The 23,151-nt window shown below is 48.1% G+C and overlaps 1 protein-coding gene across 5 annotated transcripts in view; it reads left to right on the top strand.

Moving 5' to 3' along the window:
* The window catches only part of LOC135911612 (uncharacterized), a 567,380-nt gene that overhangs the window by 293,733 nt on the left and 250,496 nt on the right, over positions 1–23,151 (top strand). For all 5 annotated transcript variants that reach the window (XM_065443937.2, XM_065443933.2, XM_065443934.2 and 2 more), the window contains exon 3: positions 12,418–12,645. In XM_065443937.2, the coding sequence (XP_065300009.1) occupies positions 12,418–12,645 (228 nt within the window). The remainder of the gene's footprint in view (positions 1–12,417; positions 12,646–23,151) is intronic.

Genomic DNA, 23,151 nt, shown 5'->3' with positions numbered 1-23,151 from the left:
CGCACGTTACCAGCCGTGGTTGCTCAGTGGCTATGGTGTTGGGCTGCTGAGCGCGAGGTCGCGGGATCGAATCCCGGCCACGGCGGCCGCATTTCGATGGGGACGAAATGCGAAAACACCCGTGTACTTAGATTTAGGTGCACGTTAAAGATCCCCAGGTGGTCGAAATTTCCGGAGTCCCCCACTACTGCGTGCCTCATAATCAGAAAGTGGTTTTGGCACGTAAAACCCCATAAATTAATTTTTTTTTTCATGCGCATGTTGAAGACGCCCAGGTGATCGAAAGGAAGCCGGATTCTGTAATACCTCCCTTCTAATCTAGTATACCTTCCGCTGCTTTTGGTCGCGTCAAACGCCATCTGTCAGTCAGTCAATCAAGCAGCTTAGCTTTTCATAAGAAAGCGCGTAAAGGCAACGGTGCGTCGCACATGCGTGGTTCACTGTACATCAGTACAAAATTTCAGCTCTATTAGAATATCTCCCGTGACGATTATATCGTTGCTATTGTGGCGTGAAACTTTAACGCGCTGTGTATCTCAATCTTGACTGATCCCATTAGGCTCTTGTGGCTTATTCCTTTATACTTTTATTCCTTCTTTTTGCGCCTCTCTCCTTCTGTCTTTCCAACCGGAACTACCTCTGGTTAACCTCCCTGCCTTTCTCTGCATTATTTTCTCTCTCTCTCTCTCCCCAATTCCTTTCCCCACGCAGGGTAGCATGTCAGCGATGTGTATACGCCGGCTAAAATCTCCACCTTTCATTAAAGGGCTCTCTCTCTCTCTCTCTCTCTCTCTTGACCCGCCGAGTGAGGCGGCAGCAAAGTGCATTGACTGGGCGGATGCTTATCAACTTTGTTTTTGAAGCTGATAAACAATCTAATACATATAATCTAATAAAAACTACTTCGCGGCATTTAACGCTAAGGAAATCACGTAGGTCGGGCGTTGCCCTAGTTTGCACGTGTCATTAGTCGGGCGCCGCGACAGCGTGACGTGTTGCTCATGTGTACTCGCCAGTTCCAAGCTACAGTTGTTGAGCCTCCCTAACCACCGCAAACTTTCGCCGAACTTTTCTCGAAGAGTTAATGGTTCCTTTAAGTACACCTTCGCGGAGCCTTACGATTCAGTGAGTGTCTTGACGTAGTAAGTACCCGCAATCTCCGCTGTAAACAACGCTTTATTTTCGTCTGCTGCGGGTAAAAGGGCTGTTCCTGTAGTGCCCGCATGGTGTGTCTATACGCATCGACTGCTTTGATGGTTTATTCCTGAAGCTCCTTTTTCGGGCGAGTTTTTTTTTTTTTATTACATCTCTTCTTTTCGTCTATTTTCCTAGCTGTCTGGGTTTGTTATTGATGTTGGGACTGGGCGGAATAGCTGGTTCCGTGGTGACTTTTTCTTCTTTTCTTTCAACCCCTGCCTCCCCCTTCCTCCCATGTTTACAGCACTCAATAAAACAACTTCACGCGGTTCGCTTGAATAGTCGCCTTTTTATCATTCGCCCTTCTCTTGCTGTCGGTTCTTAGTTCTCGTAGTTCTCTCTTCTCTTACACTTGTAGCCGTGACACTCGAATAATGATGTTTCCTGCTATCCAACGTCGTGTACGCTTGAATCTGTGAGCTTCCGGCGCCAACACAAGACGTCAAGGAAGGTCCCATTTATCACGGAAAAAAAAAATCGACGCGCCTGCTACTACTTCTATTACAAACTAAGCTGCTTTGCTGGTGTTCTTGTACCGTATTCACTCTCCTACGCCCCGCTACCACCGCGGTCGATCTGAACGGTCTGGAGAATTCTAATGGTTCGCGATAGCGTATTCGCAAAACTTAACGCTGACACGAGCAGAGAGGTCGTCGACCTGTGGCACATTCTTCTATCCAGAATAAGTTAGAAAAAACGAGGGGCTCGACTTTGTTTTCAATTTTGTTCTACATCTACAACCAATATCTACAACCAATAGCTACAGCCATATGAAGCCGAGAAACAACCAAGCCAACCCACCGTGGTTGCTCAGTGGCTATGGTGTTGGGCTGCTGAGCACGGGGTCGCGGGAACGAATCCCGGCCGCGGCGGCCGCATATCGATGGGGGCGAACTGCGAAAACACCCGTGTACTTTGATTTAGGTGCGCGTTAAAGAACCCCAGGTGGTCGAAATTTCCGGAGTCCTCCACTATGGCGTGCCTCATAATCAGAAAGTGGTTTTGGCACGTTACACCCCTTAATTAAAATATAACCAAGCCAGAGAAACAAATTTAAGGTAACGCAATATTTCTTTCTTGCCCGTTGTAGTCTGCGCTGAGAGAATGGAAAAAGGAAAGAGGAGCAATATGGGTTACAGGGAGGATAGAGGGAATAGGCGAGGTGCATGGCGGGATGGTCAACTCAGTCGGAACCCGTATACTGCTAAAAAATAAAGTCGCAGTTTCGCCTGAAAGGCGAAGCATCGATTGCGACAGCAAATTAGTCGACAGCTATACGAAGTAATCATATTAGTTTTATCGACCCATAATTTTGCCAAAATTCGCTTTCTAAATAAATTAACAAGGACGGCGTGACGCGCGCTCAGGTAAACATGAACGCATCTCGCTCGATGACCGCGGGAGCTCGCTGTCCAAACGCTGGAGTGAGTAAGTGCGGCAGCAGCAGCGAGCGAATTTGACCATGGTGTTGTCTCTCGCTGCAACGCGAACTAAACGTCGAAGACACAGCGCATACGAAGCTACTACCGGCACTCCGCGCACTTTCTCCATTTCGCAGATCGCTTGCAAGCACGGCGCTTGCAAGATACGGCGCCCGCGCTGTAAGCAGCAGCCGCCGGACTAGAACACCCCCCCCCCCTCGTCGCCTCCACCCCTCCCCGTGCCTCGCACGCGACGGAAGACGGCGCGCTTCCTCTCACTCGCACGCGCGACATTGAACCGTGTAGGGGTTGAGGGACGGACTTCGGGATGAAAACAAACTTGGGAGGATTTATTTTACATTATTTACAAGGAGGTGAGCGACAAGTAACATTTGTACAGTCATTACGGGCCGGCAGCAACTCGGACGCTGCGGCCCGCGGCAAGAAGTTCGAGAGAGGTCAGTCAGGGAATCAGGGAATTGCTCTGGTCTCTCTGGAAGACTTCTTATAAACCCTTCGAGCACTGGAAGTCACGTCATGTTTGACCAATGGGAGAGTCCGCTCAGATGACGCCACTTTCAGCCAATGGTTGGCGCCCGTGCGATGGTGTCATACCCGGCGAAGAGAGTCGGCGCCTGGTCCTCCTCTCTTGATCACTTGATCCCCCTGCGGTCTTGCCTCGCAGAGTGGCAATCCACTTCTTCTAAGGTGGAGAAGGCGGGGGCGCTTATGCTCCATTGTACGAGGCCCACCTTCTCCCGGTGCTACGGCCCCGCAGCGGTAGCAAGTGCCTTCTTCAAAGGCGAAGAGGGGTGATGATTGGGCTCCATTGTCCGAGGCCCCCTTCTAATCCCGGCGGCGCACGACCTGGGGGTCGCAAACTTGTTTGCACTTGTCTGGTGCTCCTCTGGAATGTGCTTTCCTGCTTCTGCATTCCTCAATTAGCTGTGCTGCGATTCGGAGTGGTTTGGGGAACTCGAAGTAGCCTCAGGAAACGGCGCCATATCTAACAACCGCGATCGTCTGCCGACCCTCGCAAGCTTTCTCGCGCACGTACAGCATACGGGGCGCGGCGACATTGTTATCGTGTTTGGACTTTATACAGAACATCACGACAACGGCGACGGCAGAAATGTGCCTGTAGTGTCTGTATGGTTGCTATCGCAAAAAAGTAAAGCCTCGATGACCTGACAACTATATTTAGTCACGACAAAGTCACAGTAAGTATTAGAAGGTCCGGCTGGCAAAGGTCGCAGTGCTGGCAGGCAGCCGTAACGACGACTCGTGCAAGACCTGTAGCGTGTCAAGAGGTACGTGTGTTACTGATCTTCAGGGGGGTATTACGCGAGTGGATACGGAAACATCGTGCCTGCGCTCACGATATTTTATCCTCGTTTCCTGGGTTCCTCCTTTGCCATCTATATGGTCTTCGACTCCTTGCTGTTCTAGTCCTGTGAGCTCGCCCTTTGTGTCAGCCAAGATAACGGATCGACTATTGTTCGCCCCTTGATGGTATACTCGCGAAAAGCTTGCTGGACTGTCTGTATTTGCGCGACGCGACACCACCGTATGCCTCCATTAGCTACGCGATCTCGCTGCGAGGAAGAAAATTTCTACTTGACTGTATTTTCTTACCCTGCGATGCTTGTGTTCTTTTTTTCTTCAAGCGCAAGCAAGACGCCATCCGCAGTGGCTTGAATCACTGACGCCTTGACGGAAGTGTCACTCTACAGCTGCTCTTATATCTCCTTTGGTCTCCCGCTACTCTTCTTTTTTTTTTGGAAAATTGAAGCCGTTGTTTCGACTTTTCTTCTCGTGTTTTCGGTGTCCTTTAACGTATTTCACACTTTTCTTACGTCCACTCGGTTTTAAACCCTATAAAGCACATGCATATACTCAACGCTTGTTTGTCATTTGTTTTTGACTTTCAAGCTTTTCTCCTTTTATCCCCATTTATCCCCTTGTCGGGCTGCTATACCCAGGCGGGCATCTGGTTGGTTTAGTCTCTCTATATTTCTTCAGGCTTCCTTGCATCGCAGTGTTCCACTTCCGGATACATGAATCTTGGGGTGTAAACCGGCTTTGCGAGTTATGCAAATGAGGAAATAAATATTGTTGAAGCCACGTTTTGGTTAGGCTAAGGTGCTTCGGCACATGCACGTAAAACAAATACCGTTTCTTTATTTACGCCGATCCGTAGCCTGACGTGGTTTTTTACTACTTTTTAGTTTTTTCTCTTATGACGTCTGATCGTTTTTATGTTGCTTATTGTCTTTCTTTTTTCCTTTCCATTATTCCGGACTTCGTTTGTTCAATTCGCGAGCGCTGCTGGCCGAGCTATTCTTATTGTTTCCTTCGCGGCATTTCACACGCTTGCATCGCGCCACTGAAAAGTCCTCTTCGCGTATCGTATCATCATTATTCCTTTCTCAGCTGGTGCTTGCATTTCATTGTGTCAAAGTCAACGTCACCACGCAGACCTCGTAGCAGTACTCGGAGTAAAATACAATTACTTTAGTATCCAACAGCCGCCTTCGAGGCCTTAAAAGAAACCTTTAAATTACCCGAGGTGCTTAAAATTCGTGAATTTTGTTTCGGCTGAAGTGAGCGGGTTTTGTCCGCTCTTCTGGCCACAACGTCATTGCAGTCCACGAATTCAAACGAGTCCAAGATTTCGCGGCTCACTTTGTTGGTGGCGCCTCACTCGCGAAGCGTTGTTCGTACGATCTTCTTTTCTTTGCTGCACTATAGAAAAAAAGTTTGCTTCTTGCTGAAGACGTTTTGCTAGGAGCTGTTGCCCGCGATTTTGATTCGGTTCTTGAATATGTGCTTTTTTACGGCCTTTAAAGGGCTTAAAGTTCCTCGATTTGTTTTAGTATACACCGAGCTATCTCTGTTGTTCAGCAAGGCAGGAGTGGACTCCGCCAGGTTATCAGGGTAAGTTTCGTTTATTGAAATGAAAACTAATTTATATATATATATATATATATATATATATATATATATATATATATATATATATATATATATATATATATATATATATATATATATATATATATATATATATATATATATATGCCGCAGTTTTATTAAAGGAGATCACAAGTCGCAGCACATTGAGTTCATACGCATAAGCGCAAGCACACACACCCGGCCGTGATGAAGTCTGCGATGAGCAGGTAACATGTGAACAGATGAATACACGCTGATGAAATAATGCACGCCCAAAGATATACGACCGTCAGAAGTGAGCGTCAGCACAGAATACAAGAATAGTATAACACGTAATCTACGAGCGCTTGAGTGTCACTGATTGTCACAATGATTGTCGCCATAGACCATCTCGTCACACAGCGCAGACGTGAACGGGCAACAGCGGCTTTAGACAAAACGATGAGCCCTTTCCTACCCACCGTATCCCGTCGCCGGACACATTAGACGCTCCTGTCGGCTCCTGCCACTGTACATAAACTTATTTATGCGCCCACCACGTGACAGCGCTTCTCGTCTTGAAACGAAACCCAATCTAAATCGACGTCGATTTCTCTGATGGCTCAGACGGGAAGGCGTTACCCGTGGTCGTAACGTAATGTGTGGGTTAGGTCTTCTCACTGTCCCCCTCGTCGTCCCGACTAACACGGAACTCTGCAAGACATCGTCGTGTCGTTTCAAGAAGAGGGCGTGGTTTTGAGCCCAGTGGAGTATTGGTTAAAAAAAAAAAAAGCGGGTACTGCAGTAAGCTGAAGGATGTAGAGAAAACATTCGGTGGCCAACCTGAGCAACCCCGTCGCGTGAAGTGGTCGCGGACTACTCCGAAGGTAATGAGGACGTCCGTCGGCGTCAGCGGTACATGAAAGAGAGAGAGAGAGAGAGAGAGAGACAGACAGAGAGAGGGGGGGGGGGCACATTTATACTGCTGGTGTAGTTATCTGCACCATTGCGTAAGCTGCAACAGAAGATGACGATCATGATAGCAAAATTATTGTACCGCCGGATAAGGAGGCCCCACGAGAAACTGATCAATGTGACGTCACAAAAAGGCGGTAACGCTGCCGTCGCAATCGGAACTAAAAAAAAGTGTTAAACTTTACTGCTCTCATTTTTTTTTTTTTTAGGAATACGAGCTTAATAGAAGTGTGCAAGTTATCGAAAGTCAAATTTCGATTATTTGTTGTTAAGACCAGTGAACAGCGAGGAATGAAAGTGTCATCGAAGTCGTCTGCCCATTTCGCCTGTAATATATCTGATTGTTTACAACCATGCAGACGGGGAGAGGGAGGGCCACTTTAATAAAACCTAGAGATATTTTCCGGGCGGCATGTGAAGTATGATACTCCTGATGGGCATGATCAAAAATGAAATTATCTGCACGGTACAGCTCACAGATACACCACGTAGACAAAACACATCTCAACACGCAGCAAACTAATGTATCTTATTTGAGACCAGTGTTCCAGCGAAGATGTGAAGATTCACTTCTTTGAGGGCAGCGAAGTTTTCCTCTTTTTACAACTGCTCACGCTGACGATTTTCAAAGAAGCGCCGGGTTGGTACGGCGATCTTGAGCTTTCTTCTGCGTATTACTTCCAGCTGTGCTTCTCGCTGCGCGCTTTCATTACAGTTAGCTGTTGGTTCATTTAGTGCAAAGTACGGCTCTTGTGGAGCCAGTAAATTAAACGTTACGCGTATTTGCGCATGTTCGGCTACCCGTGTAAAGCATTGGTGCGTTTCGCCAAACAGAACACTTGTGCGGAGCCTATGTGGTGTTTCAAAACCGGAGCACAACGACGCGCGAGGTTTTTTCTCGCATTAACGTCGCAGCTTTCTCAACATCGCAGTGCTTGTGGAGCAGAACTCCGACGCTCTGTACTGCGCATTCGTTAATTGCTTGGGGCTGCATAATGGAGGCGCAGTTTCTCGAGTTATAGGGCGGCTGCTAGCTGTTGACTCTCCTCGAGTCTTCTTTCTCCAATTGTTTAATCTAAATGAGCTTCATTAGAGCTTTCAAGCGGGATAGTTGCTATGACGAAATCGGTGGTCACGTGCGCTCTTTGCGAGAGAACCCGGGAAGTTGTCTGTCGAAACGTTGTCTGTTTCAAAGTCGTCTGTTTGAAAGCCGACTGTTTGAATGTCGTCTGTTTAAAAGTAGTTTGGTTGAAAGTCGTCTGTTTCGAGCCTATGTTTCAAGCGTCGCCTCCGCCGTTGCATGGACTGCGCTGAATTGCGCTGTGTATTCTGTTACGGTCGCTCTCCCGTTAATTGGTGAAGAGGAAGCATTACTATAGTATCGATAGTTGGGAGAGAGAGAGAGAGAAAATAATGCAGAGAAAGGCAGGGAGGTTAACCAGAGGTAGGTCCGGTTGGCTACCCTGCGCAGGGGGAAGGGTTAAGAGGGATAAAAAGAGAAACAGAGTAGAAGGGGGAGATAGAAAGGGAGACAAGCACAAACAAAGCGCGCACACTACAGAGCGGTAGGAGGCGGCATTCTTAGAGTCTGTCGTGAAGCCCCGTAGACCGCAAGAACCTTAATAGCGCGTGTAAGGCGTTCAACGCGGATGTCCTATCGGAGCATTGGCCTAAAGCTAGATAGTTGGGCTAGTTCTATTTTAGTATTGGAAAAAAAAGAACTAGAACGCAGGATTGACGAGACGCGGATATTACTTCAACGATGCCGTTCACGCTCATCTTGCGCCGCATTGCCAATCGTGCCAGCGCCAGCCCTCGTTGGAAAACAGTCATTTTGGTACGGCACCCTGACCAGACCACGCAAGAAATTTCAAGAGGCGTATCGTATCGCCAACAGTGCCACTCTATGCGTTAGACAGCAATCGTTGTCACTTCGTGGCAATGAGTTCAACTACATTGATCGTTGTTTGACAAGTGAATTTGTTGCTTATTTGTCTTTAACTCCCCTTGACATGCACAATGTATCTGTATATATTTTGTTCGTGTCTGTGTAAAAATATTCACTTATCAAATCGCTTGCGTGTGTCATCTTCCTCATGTCTCGTCGTGCCTATAGCTGCACTCTCGTTTTACCAATAGGGAATGTTTACCTCGGGAGCTGCTATCTAAATACATGGGACAGCTGAAATCGTTAATCTCGGCTCTCGACCTAGTTAGATTAAGTTAAGACCTAGTTAATCTGATCCACTCGACCTAGTTAGATTAAGCTAGTTGGATGTTAAAGACAACGTAAAAAAATCAACCGTCAGTAGAGGGCAGCTTTCTCTTAAGGCCGGCTCTGACCTGAATTATTGATAAAAAGAAATTTCTTATGCGCTACAATTCATGGACTCCTAGCAGTTAAAGTGGACCGCACCATGGCAGTGAAATCGGCAGATGAAAAAGGAGAGAGAGAGAGAGAGAAAGAGAGGGGGGGGGGCGTAACGGTACCACTCATTTGACAGGCGTCATTAATGATAGTTCACCGATATCATCAGAAAAAAAAACTGTTTAACTAGCGCTTTCAGCGTGTACGCAATCCATAATATCCTGCGATAACAAAGGGGCCCGAAAGGAACCTGAGGCCTGGGTAACGCATGACGCAAATGGAAATTGATTGGCGCAACGGTAAAAGGTAACGAAACGGCACGAGCGAAACGAACGCGGGTATAGATTAATTTCTAGCCACGTATTAAGCGGATCTATAGTGTAGTTGGGGGCAACTCGCGTAACGTGATACGCCGCTAAGTTAACCCTGGTTAAACTAGACTCACGGAACTGCTGCCAAGGAAAGGCAAATCGCAATCAAGTGCGGCGGATCAATGAGATAAATCGATGATGTGAGCTGGAGCCACTCCTAAATGAGCTCCTGTCGTAATTCACTTGCTGGAGCATAGCACGGGTCTTGCGAAAGTTCTGGGTTCGGCTTCAGCTTGCACGGCAAACTGTCCTTTATTCTTCTGTCATTACTATATTTTTCCTTAATTAACAATAAGGATGGGATTGCAAATCTGACACTGCTTGATATAGTTCTGCATTTCATTTCCTTAAGTTGACTGATTTCCAGCATCCTTTCATTGGCTTCTTAGTTTTTTTGTTTTGTTTTTTTACTACACCGTTTTTAGAAGGACAAACGTACAGTCTAGCAGTCTTGGTGGAGATAGGGGGGATTTTGTAACTGTCCACTTAGTGGACATGTCGTCTGCTGCGGAATTTCTGTACCAGAAGAGAAACTTGGGCGAGTTGGTGGTGATTCGCGTTTCGGAAACTTAACAGTGCAAAACAGACAAGGACGAAGGAAAAGAAGAACGCGACACGGGCGCTGACTCGCAACTGAAGTTTGTTTAGCTGAAGTTCTGATTGATTGGCTGGGCTAGGGGCAAGCGTCGGGGAAGGAGGCGGGCACCTTCAGCCTATCAGCACTTCAGCAGCAGACGTAATGGACACGAACACTAGGTAGACGCTTAGGTAGACACCCTCGCCCCCAAGTTTCTGCGGTGTTCGTCATTGGTGGTGAGAAAGAGTAGTGATATTGAAGGGGAAGATGAGATGAGTGCAGCGCCGTAACTGTCTCTCAGGGGAGGACACCTCAACAGCACTGCACGGGGGAAAAGGGGGTGCGGGGATTGGTGGCGTCAGTATCCTCCCTTGGCGTTAAAAGGAGCGCTTCGTGCGGAAACGTTGTCGGCGAGTGGTCTTTCGTTATCGATCGCCGAAACCTCTTCTCCAGTGGACACGTCGTTGCAGTGTCGAGTGCTCGGCGTCAAAAAGGGTCATAGTGGCTCTGTTATAAGTGAGAGCGCACTGCTTCCACGACGAGGGGCTCTAACTCCTGTCGCGTTAAATCGTCGCCCTCCTTTTCGTATGCTTAGCAGACATTACATATACGACAGGCGACCTCGGACGAAGGAAATAGTGCATCTCCGCGAGTATATGCATAGGGTTGTTGGTCGTTTTTATTTTTCATTCTTCTCGTGTTTTCTTTATCTTTACCTTTGCCGCTTACCCCATCCCCCTGTGCACAGTATACCAACCGGAGGCTTAATCTGGTTAGCCTCTCTGCCTTTCACCTCTTATTTTCCTTCCTCCCTTCTTTTTTAAAGACAGTTTTTCTCAGCGAGTTACGTACCGCCACTTTTCCGTGTCGGGTATATGGGTTTCCAAACCTTGTTTTCGTGCGTCTTTCCCGGAAAAAATACAGTCTAGAAATGTGGCCCGATCTCAAAAGTAGTGCAATGTAAGGTCGCCGGCCGTTCCCGGGGTAGCTGCTGTCTAAATATTTGGGCCGATCCTGTGGACAGCGCAGTCAGAACGAAAAAGAAGAAAGAACGAAACAGAAATGTCCGACGCTCTTCCTCTACTCCCCTCATCACGCGAGGAGTGAAGGGATAGAGTGTCGTGCGCCGTGACCCGAAGGCATTGCCTTTTGTCAACTCGATGTTGGGTCGCCTTCCAAGTTTGTTGTTGTTGTAGCGTAAACGAAGAACGTTGGCCGTCCACCGTCACCAGCGCTTCAGACGCGGGATCGCGCCGTTAGTGCACGGATCTCGGTGCTCTTGTTGCTGGCCGCCGCGTCAGAGCTCCGAGCTCCGAGTAAACAAACCACCTGAGAATTGGTGCAGCTCCAGGTGCAGACAGTGGATCATTCATCATCATCATCAGCAGCAGCATGATAACCATTATTATTATTATTATTATTATTATTATTATTATTATTATTATTATTATTATTATTATTATTATCTGGCTGCACAGCCCTCTTGTCTGATTATTTCTCTCTGCTTCCGTATATGTGTGTAATGTATAATGCATGTAGTTATTACTTCACCTTTGCTCCTTATGTACCTGTTTATGCTGGTCTCTTTGTGTTTTACATGCTATTTTTTTATTGTGTAGCTTTTCAGTCGCAGCTGTTGTGCCTTTCTATATTGCTATTTATTTTCCCTATGTGCGTCGTTATTTAGCCCTCCAGTTGTTTTCCGGCACACAGAATGAGAATTGATTGATTGATTGATTGATTGATTGATTGATTGATTGATTGATTGATTGATTGATTGATTGATTGATTGATTGATTGATTGATTGATTGATAAAGGCGGCGCCTGTAGGCGACCCTGTCTACTCGTCTTACATCATAATTGTGCTCAAAACAATGAAAAATATTAATCAAAGCTCAGAAGAATACGCCTGGACATCAGTTGTAGTGTTTACATACAAAACAAATGTTTCGGGGCAGCTGCAAACAAGTTCTCGATTGGGTGCCGCATTCCAAGTGTGTGAATAAACATTCAGTAGAGCCTAAGAAAGCGTATTGGATCTTAATTGTTAGTTTTTTAATTGAGATCTAGAAGTAAAAGGCAAAATTGAAGTGGACGACGAGACAAAGTGCCGCAGCTGGTAGCCGAACCCACATCATAAGCATAGTGCATGCTGCTCTTTACGTTATCTTTCCGTCCGCTTTCATTATATAAGCACTTCCGCGTGACGTCATTATTCTTTCGTTTAACATCGTAACGCGCTGTGCGTTTTACATCTTGGACTTTCTCATCTTTCATCACCCTCTTCTATCCGATGTTTAGGTATACCAAATTGGCTAATAAGCCGCGGGGGCAGCGTGGGCAGAGAGGGGGCAGGGGGCTGCTTCTATCCGATGTTTCGGTATACCACCATGGGTAATAAGCCAAAGGGGTGGGCTGCTTCTGTCCGATATTTAGGTATTCCAAAATGGGCAGTAAGCCACAGGGGTGGGTGGGAGTGGGGGCAGGCTAAATATTTCTGATATTTCACCGTAATCGCGGGACACAGTCGACGTCTAAGTACGTATGTCCATTTCTTTCTCTCTCGTTCGCAGGCACCTGAAGGCCGAGCTGCAGCGCCTGCGCAAGCGGGGCGCCCTGCGCCCGGGCCTGGACCCGGCGCGCAGCTGCGCCCGGTGCCTGTCCGCGCTGGGGCGCATCCTGAACCGGGGCGCGCCGTGCCCTTCGTGCCGCAAGAAGGTGTGCCGCGACTGTCGCCTGCACGAGGTCGGCGTGCCCGAGGGCTCGGACCACTGGCTGTGCGTCGTCTGTCACAAGCAGATGTGAGTGCTCCTCTCTCTTTTCTCGCTCGTTCTTTTATGTGTTGCATATTGCAATCACTCAGTTCAGCCCTTGGGCGCGGCCGGGCAGCCACCATTGACCTTGAGCGCAACCACGTGACGTGACGTCACGACAGCCGGAGGAAAAGCTGGGCCCCCAACTCGCGCGGTCGCGCGCGGCCGCAGCCACCACCTGACTCCCGCTCCTCCCGCTAGGGGCGCTGCGCCGGCGCGTGACGCGAAAATCGAGTGCCGCCAAGCAATACCTCGCCCTTAAAAAAAACAAAAAAAACAAAAGACCGCGCAATATGCAACGCATTCTTGGCTTAACCAAGCTAAGCCTGGCCATTTTTTTTTTTGTAAGGGCAGTGTCTTTCTTGGCGAGTTGCCCCCATCACTTTTGCGTATCGAGTGCGTGAGCTTCTATAGCCTCATTCGCGTGCCCATGCCAAAGACAGTGCAGTCAAACAAAAATTTGAGCTGTCCGACGATCCCCCTATACCCTCCCAAGGCGTGGGGTGAAGCGACATATATATGGAGTGCCGTGCGCAGTGACTATGCTCTTCGTCGTCCACCCCAACTCGCACAGGAAGACATTGCCTTCTATCGACTTCGACCGCAGGTTGAATCGCCTTTCAACTTTTTCGCTTTATACGTTCCTCCCTTTCACCGGAAAGGCTGCGCTCCGAGACAATCGGTCCCGCGGATTGCGGACGCTGTACGGCGAAACGCTCGAGCCACTTGCCTTCTGAATGCGCAGCTTTTCAGCACTTGTTGCCCCGTGCCGCTGAGCGCGAGTGCCGGCAGCTTGATTTTTGACGTGGACCTCTCAACGACGGTGTATTTGGCCAAAGGTGGAGCTTCAGCTGGATACAAAGTTCGCGAAGCCTGCACGTGGAACTCTTCAGTCAAATGCGGAACTATAGACTCTCGTTTGTAGTGAGCATGTTTGTCCATACATATATATATATATATATATATATATATATATATATATATATATATATATATATATATATATATTCCACAGCGCAGTGACGGCTTTGTCATTCGCGCGGCAGTTGCTTCAATATCACGGCAAGCGTGCCTCAATATACAACTAGCAGCAAGGCTCCAACCGGCAGCAGACGACCGTAATTTCAAACGCGGTCATGCGTGAACAATTTAGCCCCATTTACTAAAGACAGGAAAGGAAAGAAAAAAAATTGAGTAGCGGGAGGTAGGGGTGGGGGGCGTCCATTGCAGGGGTTGGTGTGTTTATCTAAGCAAGACCGCAATTTCAGCGTCCTCTTGCAGCTTGCTCGAGACGCGCGCCTTGGCACAGGAACGCGGGAGACGGCAAATTTGCCGTAATTACTGGCTTTTTAGAGTCCTTGATTACCCGAAGGTAATTTTATGTAACGCCGCAGATTCGCGCAGTGCTTCTGCATTGCCTTGCGAAACGTCGTCCTTCGTGTGACATTTTCCACTAGCGTTACGGGCGCTCTGCCTATATATATATATATATATATATATAATTGGAGTCCCTCTAAAGACAGCTAAAAGCGGCAGTGTATGTGGCTCATTTCCTTTCCCACCAGGGCAAAACAACGTGCTGAACGTGCGTGTGAGAGTTTCCTTTCCGCAGTCTTTACAACTTGCGGCTTTTGTTGTCAGCGTCAGTTTCTGTACACAGCGTTCCTTGTATAGCCCCCTCTGGCGAGTGACGTATATGCTTTGTTATACTGCGTGTTCTTGCTTGACTGTCTTAGATTCAGTTACTGAAGAATAGCGGATTCCAGATGAAGTTCTCGAAACTTGCTAAAATCAGTTTCTGACTGTATATTGGAAAGAACGATGTGGTCCATTTTTACCGATAAAACGGTAAATAATTCCAAGGGGACGCCGTCAATGCCTATGACGTCATCCATATATATGACGTCATCAATATCTATGACGTCACGGCGAGCTTGCGCGGGAAATTCAAGGCGTGTGGCTAACCGTCTTTCGATTTTTTTTTTCTCGTATTTTCTGACTTACGAAGCTTGTTTCCAGCTGGTATAATAGAGCGGCGTTTTATTGTAGAAGGGTAATTTACTAACACAGCTCAAACATTTTTTTTCCCTCGGCATCCCCTTTGAAGCGGTTACGACTTAACGTACAATGCATCGAATAGCCGAAACAAGGACATTTTTTTCTCCCGCAATGCTTCGCGCGTATATAGCCGCGAAAGAGAGCGAACGAGAAAGACCGTTCAATTTATCGCCTTTTGTCAAATGTCTGTCCCTGAAGCGGTTTGGCGCCGTTATTGTCAGTGGAGCTCCCTCTCGCCCTTCAGCCGCCTGGAAAACACTGTGTCTGCTCTGGCGCCGCGATAACCTCGCTTTTGGTGCTTACTTTTTTACTGTTATTATTCTGTCTATCCTTATTTTTCTCTTTCTGTTGAAAAAACGCATTTCCGTCAATCCTTGTTCAAGGCCTATGATGACGTCGACGGCGCCAATTTCGTGGCTCATCGATCGGCAACATTGGGAGTCATCAAATGAAGACGGGCGACCGCGTCTATATTGAGGAAGCGAAGCGCGACCGAACGAAGAAAAGAAAAAAAAAAGAAGAGAAGTAAAATAAATGCTAACGCCGTCGCGCACAATGGACGGAGAGTAGACGGGGGGAGGAGGGGTTGAAGAAAGAAAGAAAGAAAGAAAGAAAGAAAGAAAGAAAGAAAGAAAGAAAGAAAGAAAGAAAGAAAGAAAGAAAGAAAGAAAGAAAGCGTGAAGCTTGCTTTAAGGAAGCCGCCGACTTTGGAACTTGCTCGTTCGCCCAAGGCGTTTGCGCCATTGCGCAGTCAACAAAAATTTTACGAGGGAGCGACGCGTAAAATAAACTGAGAGCGAATAGTAAACATTGAATGAAGCGAGGAGGTTTTCGCTGTGGATCGGCGTATATAGTTTGGTTTGCTCGCACTCGATTCCGTACCAAGAGTGTCTGCATGCATGCATGCATGCATGTATGCATACATACATACATACATACATACATACATACATACATACATACATACATACATACATACATACATACATACATACATACATACATACACATACATACATACGCACATAATACATGCATACATACATACATACATACATACATACATACATACATACATACATACATACATACATACATACATACATACATACATACATACATACATACATACATACATACATACATACATACATACGCGCGCACACATGCATGCACACGCACGCACGCACGCGCTTCTGCTTTTCTCATCCTCGATCTTCTCATCACCTCTACCACGTGACCTGGTTCCAACACATACACTTCATTTTTTAGGAACAAAATGAACAGTGAGCCGTGGTTGGCGGGGAGATTGGCGCTTCGAACCCGCCAGCGGGGCGTTGTCTTTCTTTCCGCGTTTCTTTCAATGCGCTTTATCACGCACGTTGCGATAAACTCAAATCGTTGCGTTTCACCATTATCACGTGCACTAACCGTCAGCGCCGGTGCAGGATCCATACATGTCCTCCGTGCGGTTAGGAAACAGGTCGCGTGTGCTGCTACACTATAGGGCATGTCGTATCGTTGCCCTCTCCTATCGCAGTGGAGAGAGAGAGAGAGTATAGCCTATACTGTGCTCCGAAATGTGTCCTTCAGATCCACAGGGCTACTTCGCGAGGTTGCGCCTGCTCGGAGAGAGTACTTGTGGACGGCCCTCTGGACAACCGTTGAGCAGTCACATATAACGTGCGAGGAACAAATAGAAAAGCGGCTTTAGTGCAAAAAAAAAAAATCTAGCACCGACTTTTTTCGTACGTGTTCGAAAACGGAGCGCCTGCCATCGTCGTGAAACTTGCGCTTGTTGCCCCGCAAGCATCGCTCCCCCGCCCATCCCCCCCCCCCCCCCCCCAGCCTTTCCCGCATTGTCAGTGAAAAAGGCGCGCGACAGCTTTCGGGACCAATTTCGAATCCTTTCTAGCCGACCTTATGATGTGGGAGGGTGCCATTCCACGACGATCGCGTAGGCTTTGTGCATACTGTTACAGCGCGAGGCACGCGACAAGAAAGCAGACACGACACTCTTTCATGTCGTGTCGTGCGCTGTCGCAGTGCTAGAGATCTGAACCAACCAGCTCGCACCAACTCTTTTGATCAAGACGGCGTTCCCAATCACGCAAGTTATAAAACGATTTTTTTTTTTCTCACAGCACCTCGGCTTCTACACCGCGGGTAGACTTTCGCACGCAGCCGTCTATATTACTCGCCGATGCAAGCTCTCAAAGTGGACGCCGAACCGCAGTGTGCATAGCACTTGGCACTCTCTCGCTCCCTGTGTTCTTGTTAGATGCATAACTCGAAACCTCCGCGTGATTGATGGTTCGAAAATTTCATTTCATTTCATTTATTGAAGCCTTAAAGGCCCGGAGGCATTACATAAGGCGGGGGCAAACAAAGTATGAGGAACTCATCACGCTAAAGAGGGAAAAGAGGAAGGAAAGATAGACGACGAATAGAAATGAGCCGCGTCGATGCGCGAGCGAGATTACACGTAACGTATTGTGTTACACCGAACGGCTTTCGGTCGCCCTTCCGCTCGTAAAGCGGTATCCCGAAGACGCATCGAAGCACGGCGCAGCACGCGCGCATTGGTCTCCGTGTAATTCGTGCGCGTGCATATCCCAATTCTTTCTGCACGCATCGCCGCCCGGCCTCGAAACTATAGGTAACGGCGCGAGCTCCCCCCCCCCCACCCCCTCCTCCTCCTCCTCCTCACCCTCGCCCAAAATTGACGGGCTTCCTTCGACGCTTCATTTGCATGTAGACAAAGAAACTCGGCGCTCTGCGGACAATAAACGCGGAGTGTTCCCTCCTCATTTGCATGACTGTGCAGTTCGACACAACCGCCGGCCGGGCTGTGCGCATAGCCGGATTCGCCGAGTGAACTGCCTCGATCCGGAAAGCAGTCGACGGGCTTGAGCGTCACTTGAGCGCGCTTATAACGCACCGCCCGCACCGAACGCTAGGCCCGAACTTTCGCAGACTTATACGTCGAACAACTAGAATCGAACGACTAGAACAGGTGCGCCGAAGTATCTTTTGCATATATCAATGGCGAGACGAAAGCGTGAGCTCGCGTCGCGCGCTTCTGTGCTCTCCGTCCTCGTTAAATTCTTGTGTGCTCTCGGTCAACCGTGTGACGTCACCGGCTCGGAGCGTTGAGAAGACGCGTGCGTTTCGGGCGCCGCGATCGTTTTATGCCCGCGGACCCATTAACGAACCGGTAGGATCGATCCGTCGCACGTAATGCATGCACGTAAACCTGCTGCTCGTAAAGCCTGCCGGAGATGGTTTAACCGTTAGAAACGGGAAGACCGTTCGTAAACGGGATGTTTGATAAGGAAGAAAAAAGAAATGCTGAGATAAATCCCCAATGGAAGGAAAGGCAGAGAGAGGTCGGCCTGTATTCCTCTATGTATATCTGTTTAGCCTGCGCTGGGACAAGAGAAAAAGGGAAGGAGGGACGCGGTGGGGGATCATGATGACGCAAGAAGAGTCAAAAGACGTAGCCTGCACGTCAACTTACAGTAAATCTACAGCGTCCAGGGCCGTATTTCTGAAACGCTCGAGTAAGGCCAGGATAACCTGAAAACTACATTCACAACCACAGTAAGGGCGCGATATCGAGTACTCTGGCAGTGGTTGGCTGTCGAGGTTGGCAAGATTATCAGCCATCGTCTGTCTATCTCCCGTATATTGAGGTCAGTCACACACCACGTGGTGATATAGATTCGTCCACTAGGCGCATCTTAGTCCGAGACTCAGTGGATCGCGCCAAGTGCGCATAACGACATGTAAGCGCCATTCACGTCCTATAAGGCTGTGAGGAAAATTGTCAGTGTAGCGCTGGATTTTCGGCGGTAGGGGTAAGAATAAGCAGGCGACGAGGTAAGTAGAAATCAAATATTACGAAATTGGATATCACTGCTCCTGCGAGGGGGCCATGGCGAGCGGCCACGAGTAAGGCTCGAGGTGACGCTCCCTTGGGTGTTGGCACCGCTTACCGGGTGGTACGATTTCCCACGAACGCGTTTCGGCGACTTCAGACAAACACATACCCACACCCAAAATACATTAACAAAATCACAGGGGGCAGGGAAAGCGACAAATGTAGGCTCTGTTCAGAAACAGGAACACTCACACACATAATGTGGGAATGCACCTCGCTCCCGTTCTCTCATCCCCCCGTCAGCAGCGAGACTGACTGGACAGCCTGGCTCAGTTCCGGGGACGTCGACCGACAATTGGAACTGGTGGACTGGGCGGAAAAGGCCAAGCAGGCCCAGGGCCTTACTTGAGCCCTAACGCTCAGCCACGTCCCTCTTTACCCTTCCCCCTTTCAATAAAGTTTATCACCACCACCACCGCGAACGAAGAGCCGCTCCCATGGATTGGTCGAAAAAAAGCGTGAGAAGAAAACCGCAGTGCCGCGCAAGACGGGCTGTGCGGCGACGACGGGTTCGATGTGGCGCCATAGTAGCGCGCGCCGCGCGTCTGTGGGGGAAACAAAGCGCTGCATGCATGAGCGGAGGTCTGTCTGCGGCGGCTGCTGTGAATCGCGCCCTCGCGCTGCTGCTCGCAATCTCCCGATTAGCGAGACACTCTCGCCACACTTCGCTCCGTTTGGAATGTGCCGCACGAGACGGATTGTCCGCGCCAGTTACACCGCTCGCAGCGTTCTCTTCCTAATGTAAACCGTGTGCCTATATAATCATAATACCAAATATTGACATGCGAAATGAAATCACGTATGGAGCTGCGCTCAAATTTTTCATTATAGGGAGTATCTTAATCGTCGGTGAATTTTCTTCTTTTTTTACTTTGACACTCCAAATGCTAGCGCATAAAAAAAGCAAAGAATAGCTCCTTGTGCCTGCGTTGTTTGTGTATTGCCTCAGTTCAGAGCAGTAGTCGTCCCTTCCGACCATCACACACGCTGCCTGACAAAATTCGTGGGACCGCGACACTGTGTAACATAATAGGAACGTCTTCGCAGACTGCGTGACAGTGCCCGCAGAGCCAGTTCTGTATATTCTGCTTGTGTTCTTTTTCTCTCTCTCACCTAGCGCATTCTTTTGCTCCTCCCCCGGTGCAGGGTAGCCAACAGGAGATAATCTCTGAATAACCTCCGTGTCTTTCCTCTGCTTTTCCATATATATATATATATTTATAAATATATATATATAATACGACAAATTTCGACGTTAAACATTACCGCTAGTCCATCGGACACTTCATCGAGGGCGGGAGCCTTCACCGCACCTTCTACATACGACACCTTTCTTTTCAACTCTCGACCCCGCGTTCGCTCAGCGACCGATGTTTTGCCTCCACTTCCCATGCTCGTTTTCTTTCCTGGCCAATGTCGGGCTTGAGCGGCGTACGCGAAGCAATTTTTTATTCGGGCCCTGTTTCGTATTCGTTTTTCACTCCGGTAGCTCCTCTTGTATGCGCACGTTAGTCTTTTTTTTTTCTGCAGGAAGCTTACTGCGCTCTGCTGAACATAAAGCGCTCATGCCTTGCTGAGCGTCAACAAAGCCGAGTCAAGAGGTTGAGAAGCAGCCCTTATACTCGCTGAAATCCTGTGCGCATCGATCGCGCTATTACGCGCTCCCTGCCGGCCTCTATGATTGCTATGCTTCTTTATCGTTTTCTTTTGGTCCTGCCGCAAGGGCATGCCTTCTTTATATATGTATAATAGCCACTATTAGGTTATATCACCATACTAGCCACCTCCTAGAGTAGACATTACGGGCTTCTTTGCGAGCCGCACATTCGTTCGAACCTTAGCTCGGAAGAAGCCCCCTACATTCCGCATGAGGGTTGATTGATTGATTGATTGATTGATTGATTGAGTGAGTGAGTGAGTGAGTGAGTGAGTGAGTGAGTGAGTGAGTGAGTGAGTGAGTGAGTGAGTGAGTGAGTGAGTGAGTGAGTGAGTGAGTGAGTGAGTGAGTGAGTGAGTGAGTGAGTGAGTGAGTGAGTGAGTGAGTGAGTGAGTGAGTGAGTGAGCGAGCGAGCGAGCTTAGAGGAACCCTGCTGGGCTGAACAATTCAGAAGGCCGAATGAGTCACCCGCGCGCCGTTAGAACAGCGCGCGGATGACTCGTAGAACATGTACACGTAGAACATATGACGCTTAGAACATATAAGCGTTAATCTTTTGTACTCACAGAATAAGAACGAAGGGAAGGGAAACAGTGCAGAGGACGGCGGCGCCTGATTTTAATTTCCTCCGCTGATAATTAAGCTTTTTTCACCAAATGAAAGAAAATAGTGTTCGGAAACGGTACTTTACCAGTTTCAAGGTGACTCAGTATTGCTGTATCGCGTCCCTTTCGCGTGCCAAAATCTGCTATAAATTTACGTAGCACTCCCTTGAGTGGCATCATGTACGTGCACCTTGGAACAGCGGTGGTAGAGCTTTGTGCCCAGCAAACGCGCTCAGCTTTTCTCAGAGACACTAGCTCTCGAGAGACACATCTGCTTCATCGTTTCTGTCTGTGCATGTCGTATTCGTACGTAGTACATATGTGTGAATGTCAGCTTCGTCGTCTGGTGTAGCGTACTGGGCATGTGGGCCAGGCAAATATCTTCGCAGCATTCATTAAAAAGAAGCTCTCCGATGCATCGCTAGAGCTCTGCGCGACTCTGTTGTGGGGGTGCTCCGGGTTCGTGTTGACCACCTGTGGTTTCATTAACGTGCGCCCAAATCGGGATGCGCAGTCGCCTTTGCATCCCGCCTCCGTCGGAATGCCTTCGACACTCGAACCCGCGTCCTCGGGCTCAACAGCAGGACGCCTTAGCCACTGAGCCACCGTGGAGTGTCGCATGAGTCAATGGAAGGGAAGTGTTGCGACTGTAACGTGGCGAGCGCTTATGCTCGTTAGGTTATAGTTTAGGTTAAGAGAATCGAAGGCAGTTAAACAAAAAAGCAAAAGCAAATCTCGGACGACTCCGCTTCAAGCTTGTTTCTTCCGCAGTTTTTGCTTTCTTTCGCTGCAGTTGAACTCGATGGAGAGAGCATCGTCGGGAAGATCGATTAATCGATATATATCGGCCGAGACTTAGCCCCGTAATCAGAGACGCTTCGTAACGTGAAGCTCACGCTTGACTCGATCTGAGTGACGCCTGGCATCAGCGTTACCAGGAAGTTCGTTACGTTTCCTTCGGTCAGTTCATTTGGATAAAGTCCAGCGCGGGCTTCAATTTAAGATGCATTCCTGAATACGGGGACGTAAGTCCCCGTTCTCTACATATCTTGTACTTCGCCTCCGTGCTGGTTAACCAACACTGCTGTTGGTGTTGGCATTAACACATATGTTTCGCTAAGCTCCCTCGCGGTTCAAGCGTCCATAATTATTGCCGAACCATTGTTTCTGTACGTCGGTAGGGTAGATGTACTTAAAGTGTCGAGTCACAGACGCGCACGCATGCAAGCACTTCAGTCTTCTTTTTTTCTTTTTACAGAAGTAAATTTCTGGTCGATTTCATTTAGATTCACAATAACATTGTAAAACAGTCTTCGGAGACATGTCCAAATGGTTGAAGGTTGCTTGACTCGCTCATGCCATTCCTTACAGCGACACAACTTCTCGACACAATACTATATGGTAGCAAGAGCGCACGAAGGTCAGATTTCTTTAATACAGTACACAAATGTTACAAACGCAAAATCAGCTGTAGGTTTCTGATATCCAAACTGAGTAGCACAAAGCTGGAGACCTCTTGCGCTGGCAGCCAGTAATACGCACACAGGGGAGAAATAAACATTGTCAGGGTGAAACGCCGAATATTCAACGCAGAATACTCCTAATAGAAAAAAACATACTTAAATGAATATGTTGATTTAACCTACCGAAGTTGCGCAGCGGGGCTATGAAAGATTCCATAGTGAACCACTCTGGATTAAATTTTATCTGCCGCGGGTTTTTTAACGTGTGCCCATGATAAAGGTACACGAACGAAGACTTACAAAGATAGTGTCCACATGTGGTTTAATAGCAGACCGTTGACAAAGTGCTTCCCGAACATGCTGTTAGGACCAGGTGAAAAGTGACACTTCCTTCCTTCGACGTATCCGAATAAAGGGAGATGTTAAGCGATTCTTATAGACGGTTGTTTTTTTCCCGTTCAAAATTCTGAGGACAGTATTTCCTTCGATATCCAGAAAAAAAGAAAAAGGCAACGTTTCACAGGTACTGATGCAACGCCCACTGAAAATTCTTAGTTATAGAGTTTCTGCATCTGCTCGTGTAGTTTCTGAACGACTACAAGACTCCGAGAACAACGCATTTCGCACGGGACCGATGCGTTTCGTTCTGAGTCCGCACAGGGACACAGGTAAATAATTGAAAAAAACGTTCTAGAGTATAAGACACGGGCGAACGATGTCGAAAACGTGCGCGTAAAATGACTGCGCAGTTCGCTCTCTAACCTTCAA

The sequence above is a fragment of the Dermacentor albipictus genome, chromosome 5, assembly GCF_038994185.2.
Source record: "Dermacentor albipictus isolate Rhodes 1998 colony chromosome 5, USDA_Dalb.pri_finalv2, whole genome shotgun sequence".
Classification (NCBI taxonomy): domain Eukaryota; kingdom Metazoa; phylum Arthropoda; class Arachnida; order Ixodida; family Ixodidae; genus Dermacentor; species Dermacentor albipictus.
This window is presented reverse-complemented; position numbering and strand designations above follow the sequence as displayed.